This window comes from Symphalangus syndactylus, chromosome 6 (genome assembly GCF_028878055.3).
Source record: "Symphalangus syndactylus isolate Jambi chromosome 6, NHGRI_mSymSyn1-v2.1_pri, whole genome shotgun sequence".
NCBI classification, from domain to species: Eukaryota; Metazoa; Chordata; class Mammalia; order Primates; family Hylobatidae; genus Symphalangus; species Symphalangus syndactylus.
The window spans coordinates 102489138-102507215 of NC_072428.2; the positions used below are offsets into that span (position 1 = coordinate 102489138).

The 18078-nt window shown below is 38.3% G+C and overlaps 1 protein-coding gene across 1 annotated transcript in view; it reads left to right on the top strand.

Annotated features, from left to right (window-relative positions):
- Nucleotides 1-18078, top strand: part of ZNF277 (zinc finger protein 277) — a 139182-nt gene that overhangs the window by 105463 nt on the left and 15641 nt on the right. The window contains exon 5 of the mRNA XM_055283726.2: nt 9119-9210. Coding sequence (XP_055139701.1) covers nt 9119-9210 — 92 coding nt within the window. The remainder of the gene's footprint in view (nt 1-9118; nt 9211-18078) is intronic.

An 18078-nucleotide genomic window follows, 5' to 3' on the forward strand; every position in this document is an offset into this window, starting at 1 on the left:
CATAATTTCTCTATATAGTCTTAAACAATCAGTCAGGAGACAAGAAGTATCTGTACTGCATCATGACAATCCATACCCCACCCCTCTGTACTGTTTTCACTGAGTTTGAGGGTGTGCTTTGGGGTGAGGGTTAGCTTTTTTTTGAAGCTTGATATTGGAAACAGTCCTACGTTGTTTTTTTCTATTAATCCTAAGTATATTGTCCATGATACATATACTTATTATGTACCCACAATGACTCTGACTCCAGTTACCTGGACAGGCCAAACTTCACAACTTAAGGGCACAGCCCTCTACAGACTATCCTCACTTCAAACACCAGCCACAAATTGGGGGTTCCTCGGGATACTTTTGCTTCTCACCATCTGGCTACAAATTCAAGGGTTCCCACTACTCTCTCAGGTTCAGTAGTTTGCTATAATGACTCACAGAACTCAGAAAAGCACTATACTTGTGATTACAGTGCAGTCATAGCAATAGGATACAAATCAGAACAAATCAAACAGAGAGACGCATAGGATGAGATCTGGGAGATTCCCAAATACAAAGCTGCCATCGTTCCTAGGGATGCATTGTCCTCCTGGCACATCAGTATGTAACAATACCCGGAATAATCCCAACCAAGAAAGTTTACTGGAGCTTTGGTGTCCAGAGTTTTTATTGTGGCTTCATTGAGTAGGTGTAATTGATTAAATCGTTGGTCACATGGTTAAGCTTGATCTCCAGCTCCCCTCCGTTCCCAGGAGATTAGGCTGATCTTATGTGGCTCAGAGCCCCAACCCACTAATCACATGGTTGGTCTTTCTGGCATGGCCAGTTCCCATCCTGAGTTATGTCGTTTATATAAACTATCAGGTGTGGTCAAAGGGCCCACCATGAATAACACAGACCCTCTAGTCACTCGGGAAATTCTCAGGGTTAGTAAGTTACCTCCTAGGAACAGACAACAAGGGCCATCTGAATTCTCCACACAAACCCTTTATCTGGTGTGTTTCCCTTGTCTGCCAAAGCTGAGAGCCACATTTAGGGCCTACCTTTAGGTTAGGTTTGAGAGAGAGAGACAGAGAGAGAGAGAGTGTGTGTGTGTATGTGTGTGTGTGTGTGTGTGTGTGTGTGTGTATTTTATTTTTTATTTGCAATGTAGGTGCCCACCCTACTTTTTTCTTTCTTCTTTTACTCCCATGTCTATGCTACATTGCTCTGTAGCAGCTTGAAACATTTATTAGAACAAAGTGGAGGCATAAGTGAAATAATCCCAGATACTTCAGAGTTAATCCATGGTTCTTAAAAAGCAGGAGAAATAGGAAATTCTGCTGCCTTGCTGTGGAGCCTTTGGGCCACTGCTATAATTTTCCTGGGGAGATTTGTTGTGTTCTATATTGGAGGAGTACTACTGGACTCCTAGGCTGAGAATGCCTAGCTGGTTCTGCCATGCTGCTGCCTTTAAGCCGGTTTGGGAAGGAGTCTGAGGAGTGTGCCTTTTTCTCTCATAGCCACTCATATATCCATTTAGCCAAGAAACTCTATTGTAAATCTATTACTTGTCAGTCTCCATAAAATGTTTTTGATAGCCCTAGCTGATAACATCCATCTTGGTTTTACTTTCATGTGTTAATGCAGGTTATTTCCATTGGATTTGTCACTTTAACCATCAGTTTTTTACTTTCCTGTGTATAAATTCTTACCTAAATAAACATTTTTTAAATTGCTCTTTCATAAATTGACTGGTTTTTATAATGTTCAGCCTAACTCACATTTTCATTTTCTACCTATGTGTCAATCCCCTATGACTATGTTGAGTGCCATCTGCTATATCTGCTGTTTTATTAATGTTTTCTCTGCTTTTAGCTTATGAATAAAGATCAAAGACTAGGCATTGACCCCTTTGCTGTCACACTTGACATTTTACACTAATTAGAAAAACATATATAGCTTATTATTATGACTTCTGCCTAACACATAAGTTGATCTTATATTCTTACAGCTATGGTTTTATCTAAGTGTATTTGTAATGAAAATCTTAACTGATTTTTATCAGCTTCTTTGAGAGGCTCAAACGTATAATGTCTGCGCCGTGCTCTTCATCTCCCTATTCCTAGTATATAGCCCAGAATAAACTTAAATGAATAAAACCTGATATATAGCCCAGCATGAATTTTTTTTTTTTTAGAAAACATAAATCCACAAAGTAGATGGGCACATCTTCAATTTGCACATCTTTGTGGTGCTTTTTACGGAGTGTCTCCTAATTTTTTTTTATTCATAAGTGACTTCAAACATATGCCACAGCTAATTCTATCTGATACTAACCTTTATGAAGGAAAGAAAGAGTAAGGGAAAGAAAAAAAAAGAGGGAGAAAAGGAGGAAGGGAAGAAGGAGAGGAGAGAAGAAAATAGAAAAGAAAAAATACTTTTCTTCATCGCCCAAGTAGCTTCTACTCAGTTTTTTGCCTGATCAGCAGTTGTCAGTATGTTTACCACAGAAGAAGGATGCACGGAATTTAAAACTGTTTTGTTTTCTCACATCCCAGCAAGGTAACAGCAATAGGAATAAAGGTGCTAGGGCCTAGTGATAATCTGACTGTCTTCCACCTAGACTCCTGTTAACCACTCGAAGTTTTGAAGAAATAGAAGCCATGGGAAACACGGCAACTCCATTCAACCGTTATTGTTCACCCTGTCTATAATACCCAGGGGAGATTACAAAGATGAATAAAACAGTTCTGCCTTCAATGGGCTTATTATCTGGTAGAATACATTTTGAGTTGATTACGTAGAGATAATAACATTAACAAGGTTTTCCTATCAGTCGTTCATATACTTTGGAAGACTATTGGTTTGGAAAAAAAATTTTTTTCTATGCATCAGAGCCTGAGTCCTAGGCAGGTGAATTATTTTCTAATTTAAGATTTAGATGTAGAATACCTCACAACCAAATGAAATGTGTGAACCTGGAGTGGTCTTGTGTAGAGGTTAGGGAGGAACATTAAAAGACATTCTTGGGGTAATTGAAGAAATCTAAGTATTATCTGGATACTACAAGCTATTTTAAATTTACTGTTGATTTTCTTACTTGTGATGATAATGGTTTTGTGGTTATACATAGGGGAATGTCCTTACTCTTAGGAGAGGCATGCTGAAGTATTTAGGAGTAAAGTATCATCGTATCTGCAATTTATTTTCAAATAGTACAGCCAAAACAAAGTATATAATATACAAATGTAAGTGTGCATGTGAGGAGAGAGAAAGAAACAGGCAAAATGTTCAGTTACTGAATGTAAATATTCAGTATAGGAATGTTAATTGTACTGTTGATTTAACTTTTCTGTGTTGGTGAAATTTTTCATAATAAAAAAATTTTAAAAATAGAACAGTAGCAAAGTTTAGGGATAGCTACCTGTCTTATTTAGCTTCCTGGTTTACTAATTCATTTAGAATGTCATGACATTGCTATGTCAGCAAAGGCAGTTTCAACAAATAAAGGAGAGCTTTCTTCTCCTTATTGAATTGATTACAATACAATAATGAAAACTGTTCCAGACATAATAGTTGCATATTTAAAATACTTTTTATTTTCACATTTTATGTATAAGTGAAAAATGGTCAAAAGTATATATTATATCTTTGTTGTTATTTTAAGAAATTTATAAGGCAAAAGTACTTTGTAGACTAAACTATTAGTGTGGAAAGGAGGAAAACCTTGATCTCATTATTTCAATTCTTAATATTTTTTAGAAAACGAAACAAAAGTAATTGTGTTCTATACCAACATACTTCATTTTCCTTAGCTGTTGGGCTTTATAATTATCACTAATTCATTTCCTTATTATGACCTGCATCTTCTATTTTGCTCAAAACATCATTTTAGTAACAAACTGTATTTGTGCCCTTAAAAAGTATGTTTTTAAATTTTTTTTTTTTTTTTTCAGACTGGGCCTCACTGTCTTGCCCAGGCTGGAGTGCAGTGGTACGATCACAGCTCACTGCAGCCTCAAGCTTCTGGGCTCAAGCGATCGTCCCACCTCAGTCAGCTTCCTGGATAGCTGGACTACAGGCACGCACCACCATACCTGGCCAATTGTTTTATTTTTAGTAAAGATGGGGGTCTCCTTATGTTGTCCAGGCCATGTTTATAGTATTAAAAGTAAAAATGATTTTTTAAAAGTAAAAACCTATCCCTAAATCCCTAGTCCTATAGCAAGTAAAATTCTATGTATCTCTGTATATATTTTGTAAAAATTGTCTGTTATAAGTTTAGAAGAAAACTTTAGGATTTTTAAAAATCATAATCAACAGTAAATTTCTTGGAATAGTTTACATATGTAGTAGACCATTCTCTTTGTTTAAACAAATTATCAACTTACTGTCCCTGTGGGAAGCTCTTCATTTTACTTTATAAATGAAATATAAACTACATAATAAGTGCCAACCATCTGTCAGTAAGGGATAATCAAGTGTGTTATAAACCCCTTTCCTTTGAGAAAGCCATTTTGATTTTCAGTAGAGCACAAAGATTTGTAGTGTGTATGTTGTTGCACCTCAGGTATAAATGTAGTCATCATGTATTTATTGAGAATCTACTATAAGAAATTGTGTGCTTATGGCATAGAGGAGCTCATTTTCTGTGAGTAGAGATGGTTGGGACACAGTTTTCCTGAAGACCAAGCAATGTAGATGCCAACTGAATGCTATAAAACTGTGGTAAAGAAGGAAGTATCACTTCTAATACAAAAACGGTCTGGGAAAGTCACTTTAATGATTTGTAGAATGTTTCACAGGCAATTTAGAGGTCATCTGAAACTGAGTCCTAGAGAAGTGGTATGCCCAAGGCCACACTAAGAGCTACTTTGTCACAAAAACAGAACAAGACTACAGAACTCCTAAGTATCAGGCCATAATCCTTTCCACTCACCACAAAGATACAGCATTTGAACTGACCCTTGCATAAGCAAAGATGGGCAAAAGAGGGAACGATTACTCCAGGCCATTGAGTGGCTTCAGAATCATAGTACGTAGTTCAGAACTGCTACTGAGAATAATACACAACTAAATAATGGCATGTGTTCTTGCTTTTCCCTATAACATAGGATTGTATGGGGAAGAAACGTGAGAGAAGACTTTTAAAAACCTAGGTTAGAGGCCAGGTGCAGAGGCTCCCACCTATAAAGCCCAGCCCTTTGGGAGGCTGAGGGAGGAGGATCACTTGACCGCAGGAGTTAAAGGCCAGCCTGGGCAAGATGGAGAAACCCTGTCTCTACAAAAAAATAGAAAAAATTAACCGGGCATAGTTGTGTGCACCTGCAGTCCCAGCTACTCAGGACGCTGAGGTGGGAAGATCGCTTGAGCCCAGGAAGTCGAGGCTGCAGTGACCCATGATCGTGCCACTGCACTCCAGCTTGGGTGACAGAGTGAGAAACAAAAACAAAACAACCTAGGTTAGAATCAAGTACAGAGTATTGTGAATGCCATGCTAAATATTTTGGATTTTATTCAATAGAAAACAAGGATCCATTAAGGTGTTACTTAAGATTTTATTGATTACCAGTTTTAGTTTTATTTCTAGATAGTGTAATTACATATTTGCAGACTAATTTTTTAAAGGTCCATTTACAGTCAAATTTTGTCTTCCATCCCTCTGGGCATGCATCAGATAAACATACTTTTAAAATATATGTACGGGGAAAGTCTTTCCTATAAATCCATCCATCTGGTATCTGGTAAGCTCAGTAGATCCAAATTGTAGAGAACTCAATAACAAGAGACAAACCCTACCAGATGAAAATAACTCCCCCGACTCTCATCTAAGGAAGATATTGGAAGCTACTTTTTCTTAGGTACGAAACATATTTGAGTTAATTTCATAGGTACCAAACATATTTGAGTTAATTTTATTCTTAGAATTTGATGATCTGTTTTTCCTTAGCTGAGTTTTGGGAGTCCCTAAGTCTCTATAGTTTTGTTCTAGGTTAAAAGGAAGAACAGAAGGTCTAAACAGAGGATAGCTAATGGAGAGGAAGTGTAGATGGGGGAGCCAGTTGGTGGGTGTAGAAGTAGACCCACTAACAGGGATGAAAAGCTTCAGTGAATAAAGGGAGATAAACATAGATGGCCATAAAAGAGAGAGAATAAAGTTAAAGCAAAAGAGCACAACAGTTTAGAGTCATTTGCAAAGTGATCCTGAAAGTAAAATACTTTTGCATTACAGTACGGTATGGTAGTAATTGTTCACAGCAAAGACCCTGTATCATATAGAACAGGTTAAATTATGTCTTGAATTTGAAATGCAGAAAAACATGAGAATTGTCTTAGAAACCGTCTTGTATAAAACTTAACCAACTTCAAATAGCAAATTAAAATGTCTGTGACCTAGAAAGTCTTAGAATTCCTCTTTTTCTAATTAAACTAGAAATAAGGAATAATTATATTTGCAAATGTTATCTATGCTGTTATTTTAGTGTGTTCTAAGCCCCAAATGCGGAGAGGCTCATTTATATTGAATTCATCTCAATGAGGCTTCCGTGTGGGTATTTTGTAAGAAAGATTTTAATGCTGCCCTACCTCTCCAGATCACTATCCCCTGGCTTCTGAAGTTGTTTGTTCACTAAATGAGGAGGTCATTGTTCTAAGCTCTGTATCAACATGTGCTACAGTGGGTGCCTTCTGAGAAAAAAGTAAAAGTGGTATCATGAAAATAGCACCAAGTAGCTATGTAGCTTTAAACAAATCCCCTAACATCTCTTACAGAGAGTCAGTAGATAGTTTCATGAGATCCCTTTCAGCTGTCATGTTGTAAAAAGCCAGTTCTACACAATATTGGTGAGAAAGAAAATCTTACTAGAGTAGAGAGGTTGGATGTAGTTAGTAGAAATAGAATGTATTAATGGGGAACACTGGAAAAATGTCTTTTAAGAAGTGTCTGTTCATATCCTTCGCCCACTTTTTGATGGGTTTGTTGGTTTTTTTCGTGTATTTCTTGGCTGTATAAATGTCCTCTTTTAAGAAGTGTCTGTTTATATCCTTTGCCCACTTTTTCATGTGATTGTTTGTTTTTTTCTTGTAAATTTGTTTAAGTTCCTTGTAGATTCTGGATATTAGCCCTTTGTCAGATGGATAGATTGCAAAAATTTTCTCCCGTTCTGTACGTTGCCTGTTCATTCTGATGATGGTTTCTTTTGCTTGCAGAAGCTCTCTAGTTTAATTAGATCCCATTTGTCAATTTTGGCTTTTGTTGCCATTGCTTTTGGTGTTGTAGTCATGAAGTCCTCGCCCTTGCCTATGTCCTGAATGGTATTGCCTAGGTTTTCTTCTAGGGTTATTATGCTTTTAGAGTGTTGGTGGGAGTGTAAATTAGTTCAACCACTGTGGGAGACGGTGTGACAATTCCTCAAGGATCTTGAACCAGAAATACCGTTTGACTCAGCAATCCTGTTACTGTGTATATACCCAAATGATTATAAATCATTCTACTATAAAGACACATGCACACATATGTTTACTGCAACACTATTCACAACAGCAAAGACTTGGAACCAACCCGAATGCTCATCAATGATAGACTGGATAAAGAAAATGTGGCACATATACACCATGGAATACTATGCAGCCATAAAAAAGGGCAAGTTCATGTCCTTAGCAAGGACATGGATGAAACTGGAAACCATCATTCTCAGCAAACTAACACAGGAACAGAAAACCAAACACCACATGTTCTCACTCATAAGTAAGAGTTGAACAATGAGAACACATGGACACAGGGAGGGAACATCATACACCAAGGCCTATCAGGGGTTGAGGGCTAGGGAAGGGACAGCATTAGGAGAAATACCTAATGTAGATGATGGGTTGATGGGTACAGCAAACCACCATGGCACATGTATACCTATGTAACAAACCTGCACGATCTGCACATGTATCCCAGAACTTAAAGTGTAATAAAAAATTAAAAAAGAGAAAACTGAGGATTAAAGAGGTTAAATATCAATTATATGTGAGAGCCATATTTCAAATCCAGATCTGCTCCATGTGTTTCAGAGCCTGAGCTCTTAACTGTTGTACTGTGGCCAGAAATGGTTGCATGATAGAAACAGGAATCGAGGCCGGGCGCGGTGGCTCAAGCCTGTAATCCTAGCACTTTGGGAGGCCGAGGTGGGTGGATCACGAGGTCAGGAGTTCGAGACCATCCTGGCCAATATAGTGAAACCCTGTCTCTACTAAAAATACAAAAAAATTAGCAGGGCATAGTGGCGGGTGCCTGTAGTCCCAGCTACTCGGGAGGCTGAGGCAGGAGAATGGCGTGAACCCGGGAGGCGGAGCTTGCAGTGAGCCGAGATGGTGCCACTGCACTCCAGCCTGGGGGACAGAGCTAGACTCTGTCTCAAAAAAAAAAAAAAAACAGGAATCAAGTGGGATCTTGATTAGCAGATAAGATTTGTGAAAGTGAAAAAGAAAAAGGAAATAAAATGACCTCAGGAAAAATAACATATGGAACCACCTTGATTAGAGCAGGATATTATCAGAGCATATTTTAAATTATTTGAGTTGAGGTGCAACAAGATAATTATGCATGAAAATATTAAGAAAAATTCTAGCAGCAAAAAGAGGATGAATATGATAGAAAAGGGATTGAAATCAGGGAGAACCTTTAGGAGACTTTATTTATGGTAACCCACAATGACTAAAAACTGAACTCAGAAGGGTGACCTTGGGAATGGTGGAGAAAAGTTATGTGGAAGATAGTTCAAGTGAAAAATTGATCAGAACTTGATTACAAATCAAACTGAGAATTAGGGAAAAGAGCAAGTCAAAGATCCCACCACAATTTTGGTTTTGGAAGAGGATAGGGATGGGAAAACACTGGGAAAGACAGGGTAGCAAAGGACGGTAAAACCTTGTTGATTTTAATTCCCACATAGCTGTTCAAGTGGAGTGTTCTGTAAACATTTTATGGGACAGACTTGGAGTTTAACGCAAAAACAGGAATGGAGAAATTTGAAATGTTGGCAACTTTTATATACTCCCTTTATGCTTCCAGCCCAGCTTCCTCCCATCCAGACTTTGACATTTTTTATTAGCCAATTGTGCATTAAGATAATACCATAAATCTGTTTCTACTTTCCAGAGAGAAATTCTGGAACAACAGCAGCAAGAACGAAATGATACCAATTTTCATGGCGTTTGTATGTTTTGCAATGAAGAATTCCTTGGAAACAGGTTTGCCATTATGCATCTTTAAATGTTACTGTTTTTAATCTGAAAACTCATCAAAACATCCCTAACTGTTGGTTATATAAATTAAGTTCTATGTGTTGGCTCAGGACCCTTTCATATATAAGCAGTACTTTTTAAAAATATGCCCAACATCAAAGATGAACTGTAGTTGCTCTAAGCAGCAGAGGGGTATAAATTCTTAAAATGACAGAAGCAGATTTATGTTTAATATTATAGGGCTTTTAAAATTGGCTGACCGGCAAGACCATATGCAGCAAACTATTGCAGATGCACCTCTGTATACTAACTCTTTTCTTCTAAATCATTAGTAACTTTTCACTTTTGGTTATTAAAAAATAAAGACATAAAAAAGAAGTGGGGGCACTGATGATTCTATCGCCAACCCCAGCTGGTCCAAAACCAGCTGGTGCAGTACAGTTCAATTCTGGCACTAATCACCTGGGATTAGCATAAGGTTTTACATATTTAAGGGCATAGGCTCAAACAAGACTGCCTCCACATTAGACACCAGCCATAAACTCATGTGGTTCCAAGGCTACCCAAAGTTTTGACCACTGGTTATAAAGTCAGAGGTTCCCACTGATAATTTCATGGGTTTGATAATTTGCTAGAATTACTTACAGAACTCAGGAAAGCACTGTACTTATGATTACAGTTTTACTATAAAGGATACAGACTAGAAACAGCCAAATGAAGAGACAAATTGGGCAGGGTCTGAGAGGGTCCTGAATAAGGAGTTTCTGAATCCTCTTCCCAAGGAATTAGGACCTGTCACCCTCCTAGCACATTAAGGAATTCACCAACCAGCAACCTACTCTGAGTTTTTGTGTCCCAAGTTTTTATTAGGACTTAATTATGTAGGTATGATTGATTAAATTATTAAACTCAATCAGCAGCCCCCTCCCCTCTCTGGAGGTCTGACTGGCTCAAAGTCCCAACCCTCTAATCATATGGTTGGTCTTTATGGTGAACATTCCCCATCTGGAAGCTATGTAGGGTCCTACCATGAGTCGCCTCATTCATATAATAAAGATACTCCTATCACTAGAAAAATTACTAGAAACTTTGTGCTAGGGACAAGAGACAAAGACCAGACACATTTATTATTATGCATCAGTAATGTTTACAAATATACATTCACTTAAATACAAGTTATGAAATTGTAACCTCTAGGAACTGAGGATTCACTGATTCAGCATACAGGGGACAATCAGTAAAATATCATTCTCTGCTCACTTGAAAGAAAGCAGTCTTTAGTGAAAACATAGCCCAGCACAGTAACTGACATTGTTATGTGAAAAACCTTGGAAAGGAGAAGGTATCCACTTATTGGAATTTATAAAAGAGTTTAGTTGAGGCATTAATGTTCAAAACACCAGTGGTAAAGGTTTGATTCTTGGATCAGTTAGCATAGAGAAAAATCAGTGCCAAGGCCACTGATTGTACTTCTAACTTTGTCCTTCTATTTCAAAGGACTTTATGGGCATAACAATAAAGGCTAGTCTTAAAAGTTAACTTAAAAGTACCAGTGAAAACCCATGCCATCATCAGAAAATTTACCAAACATTACCACTGACAATGTTTTAACAAAATATTTCCGATTTTATGTTAAGGTAATTATTGACCTAGTGAGGAGGCATGTGATTATTGTCAAGATCTCTCATACTGGCATATGGGAAGCTACAGATGATATTTTTGTTTTCTATAAAGTTCTAGTGATGAATGTGGATATTGATATGATTTGAAATATCCATATGACATTAAATTCTTACAATATTGGTATTTGAACATATTAAATATTGGTGTTTCTCTAGTTCCTAATATAGGCCTCCTGTTCTTCTAGTCTAACTTACCTGCATTCTGTATTGAGTAGGGTCACATAGGAATTACATGAGCTCCTCAGTAGTCTTGACTTATGCCATTGTTCTATACTAAATGTACATTTTTTTAAAATAACCAGTGAGAAAGATAAATAGTGTCTAGTTCTTATAAAACATCCCCTTTCGTTCATCAGTTCTTTTCATTTATGAAAAGCTCAGCCTATGAGATTAAAGACACAACTTGATTCCACCTATGCACTATATTAGCAGTGTTGCAGGCGTACATTTGTGTATGCCTTGGGACATAATATAGAATATTTGTGTATGCATTGGGACATAAATATAGAAAGAAGGAGATGGATAACAGACAAGGATAGAGTAATGAGTACTTTCTTGTTACCATACATCTACTTTTTCTCCTCTCCTCCGCACCCTTCATTGTTTGTTTTAACCTGTTTGTGTCTTTGAATCGAAAGTATATCTCTTATAGACAGTATACAGTTGGATCATTTTTTATCCATTCTGCCAGTCTTCACCTTTTCATTGTAGTACTTAATTCATTTGTGTTAAATGTCATTACTAATAAGATCACATTTACTTCTACCATTTTGCTATTTTTTTCAATGTGTTTTAGGTCTTCTCATTATTCTCCTCTATTTTTGCCTTCCTTTGTGTTGAATAGGTATTTTCTACTGTATGATTTTTAGTTCCTTTGTTTCTTTTTTTTTTTTTTGAGACGGAGTCTCACTCTGTGGCCCAGGCTGGAGTGCAGTGGCAGGATCTCGGCTCACTGCAAGCTCCACCTCCCGGGTTCAGGCCATTCTTCTGCCTCAGCCTCCCGAGTAGCTGGGACTACAGGCGCCGGCAACCACGCCCGGCTAATTTTTTGTATTTTTAGTAGAGATGGGGTTTCACCGTGTTAGCCAGGGCAGTCTCGATCTCCTGACCTCGTGATCCTCCTGCCTCGGCCTCCCAAAATGCTGGGATTACAGGCGTGAGCCACCGTGCCTGGCTCCCTTGTTTCTTATACCATAGATTTTGAACTCTTTTTCTTAGTGTTTGCCCTGGGGATTGCAATTAACATTTCAATTGAAAACAATCTGTTTCAGGTTAATAACAACTTAATTTCAATAATATGCGAAAACTTTGCTCCAGTATAATTTGTTTCCTCCTCACTCGTTTGTGCTATTATTGTCATACAAATTATACCTTTATATATTATCAGCTCATGAACATGTTTTCTAATTACTGCTTTATACAATTATCTTTCATGTCAGATATGAGAAGAAAAGGGTCATAAAAATGCGATTATACTGTATTTTATATTTACTTATGTAATTACCTTTACTGGTGATCTTTATTTCTTTGTGTAGATTTGAGTTATTGTCTAGTGTCCCTTTCTTTTCACCTAAAGAACTTTCTTCAGTTTCTTGTTGGAGAGATCTGCTAGTAATGAATTCTTTCAGTTTCTGTTTATCTGGGAATGTCTTGATTTGTCCTTCATTTTTTTTCTTCCATCATTTTTTTGAGGAATAGTTTTATAGGATGTAGAATTCTTGATTGGCAGTCTTTTTCTTTCAGCACTTTGAATATGACATTCTACTGCCTTCTAGTTTCCATAATTTCTGATGAGAAATCACTTACTAAGGACTGCCTGCCTGTATGTAAGGGGTTGACTTTTTTCTTGCATCTTTCAAGAGACTCTCTTTGTCTTTGCCTGTTGACAGTTTATGTGTTGGTAAGGATCTCTTATCTCTTGGTAAGAATCAATGAATTTGAAAATTGTTCAATTGAGATTTTCCAGTCTTCAGGACAGAAGAAAAAAAGAACAAAAAAAAATAAACAGCTACAGAGATCATCAATCAGATTCTTCCCCTGCCCCACCAGGATTTGTGTTCCTGTTTGATGTTTAGCGATTTTCTTGGATTAATTCTCTTGATTTGTCCTACTTGAAGTTTATTGGGTTTCTTAGATGTTTAAGTTAATGTGTTTCATCAAATTTGAAAAGTTTTCAGGCATTATTTGTTTAAATGTTGTTTCTGCCCCGTTTCTCTCTCTCCCTCTGTTTCTCTGTCTCTCTTTGCTCGCCTTTTGGAAATCCTATTATACATATGTTGGTAAACTTGATCTCTGTAGCTGTGTTTATTTTTTTGTTGTTTTTTTTTCTTCTGTTTCTAAGACTGGAAAATCCCATTTGACCAATCTTTAAATTCATTGATTCTTACTTCCAGCTTAAGTCTTTTGAGCCCCTCTAGTCAATTTTTTATTTCAGTTATTGTACTTTTCAAATCCAAAATTTCAATTGGTTGTCTTTTTAAAAAAATACTTTCTGGCTACTCTTGGCCACTCTGCCTATGTAAAATACATAATAATTTATATCTTTTTATTGGTATTCTGTTTGGTAAGATATCATTTTCATAATTTCTTTTGATTCTTTAGACAGGGGTTTCTTTAGTTCTTTTGAGCATATTCATATTAGCTAACTTAAAGTCTTTGTCTAGTGTGTCCAACATCTGGACTTTCTCAGGGGTGATTTCTGTTTCTGCTTTCTTCCCCCATGTATGTAGACGAAAGTTTCTTATTTCTTTGTATGTCTTGTAATTTTTTTGTTGAAAACTCAACATTTAAGTAATATAATGTGGCAACTCTGGAAATTGGATTCCTGCTCTACCCCACCAGGGTTTTTGTTACTTTTTGTGTGTTTAGTGACTTTCTTGGACTAATTCTCCAAAGTGTATATTATTGCTACTGTGTGGCCACTGAAGTCTCTGCACAGTTAGCTTAGTGTTCAGCTAATGATCAGACAGAGATTTCATTAAATTCCTTGAACCATCTTCTGCCCTTTGCCAAGGGGCTTTGTATGTGGGTTGGGGCACACCTTCAACACTTCGTCAGTTTACAGTTCTCATTTAGCCTCCACTTCTTGCTTGTGTAGAGTTTCAGGGTTAACCAGAGGTGAGAGATTAGGATCTTCACAGGTTTTTCTTGGGCATACATAGACCAGCACATGTGTATGGCCTTCTAGATCCCCAGGAAAATGTCAACTTTTCAGAGTCCTCTGTAGACGCCTCATTACCCAGATTTTCCTTTTAAATTTTTTGGCCTATTGTTTGCTGCAATTAGTATTGCCTCAGGCAGCTGTGCTGTTACAAAATTGTCACTGATTGTTTCTGGCAAATGCCTTAGGGGTGAGAATTTTTTCAATGGGTGGACTGAATCATGTCAAATAAAGATAAACCCTGTGAATGGGCCTTTTCCCATCACCTGCCATACAGGCTGAATAGTAACAGTTCTTGTAACAGTTCTTTCAGAATGGCCCACTTGTATTCTGCCCCTTCCAGTGGCTGTGAGCCTGCTGTCAAGGCTATTGTGGAGCTAAGGGGAGGAGAATGGAATGGGGCAAATTAAAACATCACAAAGCTCACCATTCTTACCACAGTTGAGCCATGTTTCTTAAATAAATGTTCCTTGGATTGTTGCATCCTTCCTGTTAATTCTAGAGTCCTTAAAAAGTTTATTTTGACCATTTTCACCAGTGCTACTGTTGCTTTAATAGAGGAGCAGATTTTCAGAGGTCCATGCCCCACTGTTCCAGAAGTGCTTCTCTCAAAGCTGTTTCTTTAATTTAATCCTATTTGCCCAAATCACATTTATAAGTTTAGTGAAAACTGATTACAAACAGTATTAAACCAGGAAAAAAAATGAGATCAGAGAGCACTATGTAGGGAAATATTTGTTCCTAAAGTATAGGGAAAGAATATTTGAAAAGGAAAAGTACACGAAATAATATTTTAAGTAAAACTTCATTTCAGCCCAAAAGGTATTATGTATTTATAGTTATTACATGCTTGTAAGGACCATTATGAATGTGAAAAAGTATAATACCAGTGCTCCTTGATTTACAGTGGGGTTACATCTCAATAAAGTCATTGTACATTTAAAATATCATAAGTCAAAAAAACATGTAATATACCTAACCTACCTTAGGCATGCTTTGAACACTTATATTAGCCTACAGGTAGGCAAAATTGCCTAACACAAACCGTACTTTATAATAAAAGTTTGAATGTCTCATGTAAGTTATTGCATATTGCACTGAAAGTAAAAGACAAAATAGTTGTATGGGTACTCAAAGTACAGTTAGGTCATTAATAATAAAATAAAGTTTATAAAGAAAGTTGAAATAATAATTTAAACTGTTATGCATTTAATTTCCCAGAAATTAAAGCAAGTTGACATTAGGAATTAATTTAAAAATTAAAGAAGTAATTCAGCAATTTGAGAATCATCTTGGCTGATCAAGAATTAAAGGACTTCAAAATCTGACCTGAAGCAGATCACATAAGGTGCCATCTCTACTCCAAAGCCCCAAAGATTTTCTTGGCCCTTTACCAACCAGCAACTGTGGCTACAAGGGTGAAGCCTTTCCTCCCTTCTCACCTCAGACTAATAGGCTGAATCAAGCTAATTTTGAATTAGCTAGCAAACCACTTAGGTACTTGTATTAGTCAGGGTTCTCCAGAGAAACAGGACCAATAGTATATATAGATATATAAGCGGAGACTTATTATGGGAATTGGCTCACACAATTATGGAGGCCGAGAAGTGCCACAGTATGCCATCTGCAAGTTGAAGATCCAAGAAAGCCAGTGGTAAATTCAGTCTGAGTCTAAAGGCCTGAGAACCATGAACTTGAGTATCTAGGGACAAGGGAAGATGAATATCCCAGCTCAACTATCTGGGCCCCCATGGCTTGGATGATGCCTCCCCTCGTTGGTACGGGCTATCTTCTTTACTCAGCCTGCTGATTCAAATACTAATCTCTTCCAGAAACACCCTCACAGGCACAACTAGAAATACTATTTTTACCAGCTATCTGGGCATCCTTTAACCAGGTCAAGCTGACATGTAAAATAAACCACCGTAGTATTGGAGAGGACAGCCAGCCCCTTCTTGAGCCTGCTACCAGTTCCATCTGTACCTGGCCCCCCTTTCAGAGCCTGGATATCAGGCTTGGAATCCTGGGTAGTCCTGGCTAAGGCTAGGCCACCCCTAGGGGAACCTCCCCTGAAACTAGAAGACATCAAGGACCACCAGATCAGAGCATGGGTCCAAGTGAAGACTGTTAACCCCACCAACCCTCTTCCTAACACTGACTTTGCCTTCACTCAGTCTCCTTCCAGCTCTTAGATGTCAGTCATAGAACCCTTGGCAAACCTGGCTCAATTTTGGCCCACTGTGGTAGAACTGTCCTGAATCCCGAAGGCATTAGGGATGGTAGCAATTAAGTATGTGGCCGGGGTAGCCTCCCAACACTCCTATCTGCTTTGAGACAGCTGCTTGTTAGCCCTCATTCCTTCACTTTCAATATCTGCATTCCTGTCTGGCAAGCCCCAAAAAAGTTCAGAGCAAGCCTAGGCTCACACATGGGCTTGTTCTCCGTGGGGCAACATAGCCTGAGATCATGGGGACCTTCCTAGTACACCTATTCCTCCTGAGCCAGCTCTTGGTCCATTCCAAGGCTTGGATGTCAGGCCTGAAAGTCCTGGGTAGACCTGACAGGCTTGGTTGCTGTTGGGGGAACACTTTGGAGTCAAGAAGACCTGGCCTATAAGCCTGGAAACAAGTTCCAAGGACTGTCAGTCAGTTCCACCCACATCCCTCCCAGCAAGCTGTTGGCTGTGACCAAAATCCTTGCTGAACCAATCCTCTCAGATCCCAGAAGCCACTGTGGCTTACCTGAACGGAGTCTTCGAGACTGGCCAAGCCTCCAAACTCATTTACCCCATGAGCCAACCACTGGCCTCTCATCTCGTAACTCAGACTCTAGCTGCCAGATTCTTGGGCCCCAGAGAGGTTGAGAGCCGGATTCGGCTCCCCTGAGTACATTCAGTGTGACTCTTAATGGCAAGACATTTTGATCCTAGATAGCCTGAGGGTGAGGATGAGGGGAACCTCCCAACCCACCCATACCCTTTGAGTCAGATACCATTTCTGACAGTACCCAGGCACAATCTAGGCTCTGGATCTTCATCCTGGAAGTTCTAGGCAGATGTTAACTATGGCTCGGCCACTCCAGGAGAACCTCCCTGAATCCAGAGGCACTGTACTTTACCCCAACATGGCCTCGGGGATAGAGGGAACTTTCCGACCCTCTGCCTGACACCCTTCCCCCACCCCAAAACACACACACACACCTACCACACTGCCTACAAGAGGCTCCCAGCTCCGCTTTCACCTGAACTCTTCCACAGCCTGAGCCTCAGGTCTGGAACCCCTGGAAAGGTCTAGCTCTGTCTGGGCTGCCCCTGGGAAAACCTTTGTGGGCCCAAAAGGCACTGTGAACTACCCCAACAAGTAGTTTTAGTCAAAGTTATCAGTAATAGGCAGTGAGACAAACGAGCATACTAACCACAAGGTTAATAAATGTATCTCTTACATAGTAAAAAAAAAAAAAAAAAGTCAACAAAGTATTTTTATAGAAATGTTTGCTTTATTTCTTTATTTCACTTTCTCAAGGGGAAAAAAACACTAAAAACATCTTTTTGGGGGGGACCAGGTAAGTGTCTAAATAATCTAGATAAAACCATATGATATGTCACTATGCATAGTCTATCAATGGTACTTATACTGATGAGGCTCTCCAAAACAGTCACCTTTATTTTATGAACTAAAGTTGTGATAAAAGCTCTGTAGAATATATTATACACATATACTTTTTTGCTATGTAAAAGTTACACAATTACATTTGTCCTTTTCTGTATAAATTAATCAAGAAGTTGGTCATTGTGTTGCAGGTTATCACAGCCCTTGCATTTAATAGACCTGTTAACTGTGGGTTCCAGGTCATTGTCCAATGATACACTGGCTAAATGCCTGTGATCTTAGGTCATAGCAGGTTGTATTTTCTGTTAGGCAGTTGCCTCTTACTCTTCTCCATGATGAATTGGAAAAGTAGAAGCAGCATAGTTAATTTAATAGATTAAAGCAGTGATCCCCAACCTTTTGGGCACCAGGGACCAGTTTCAGA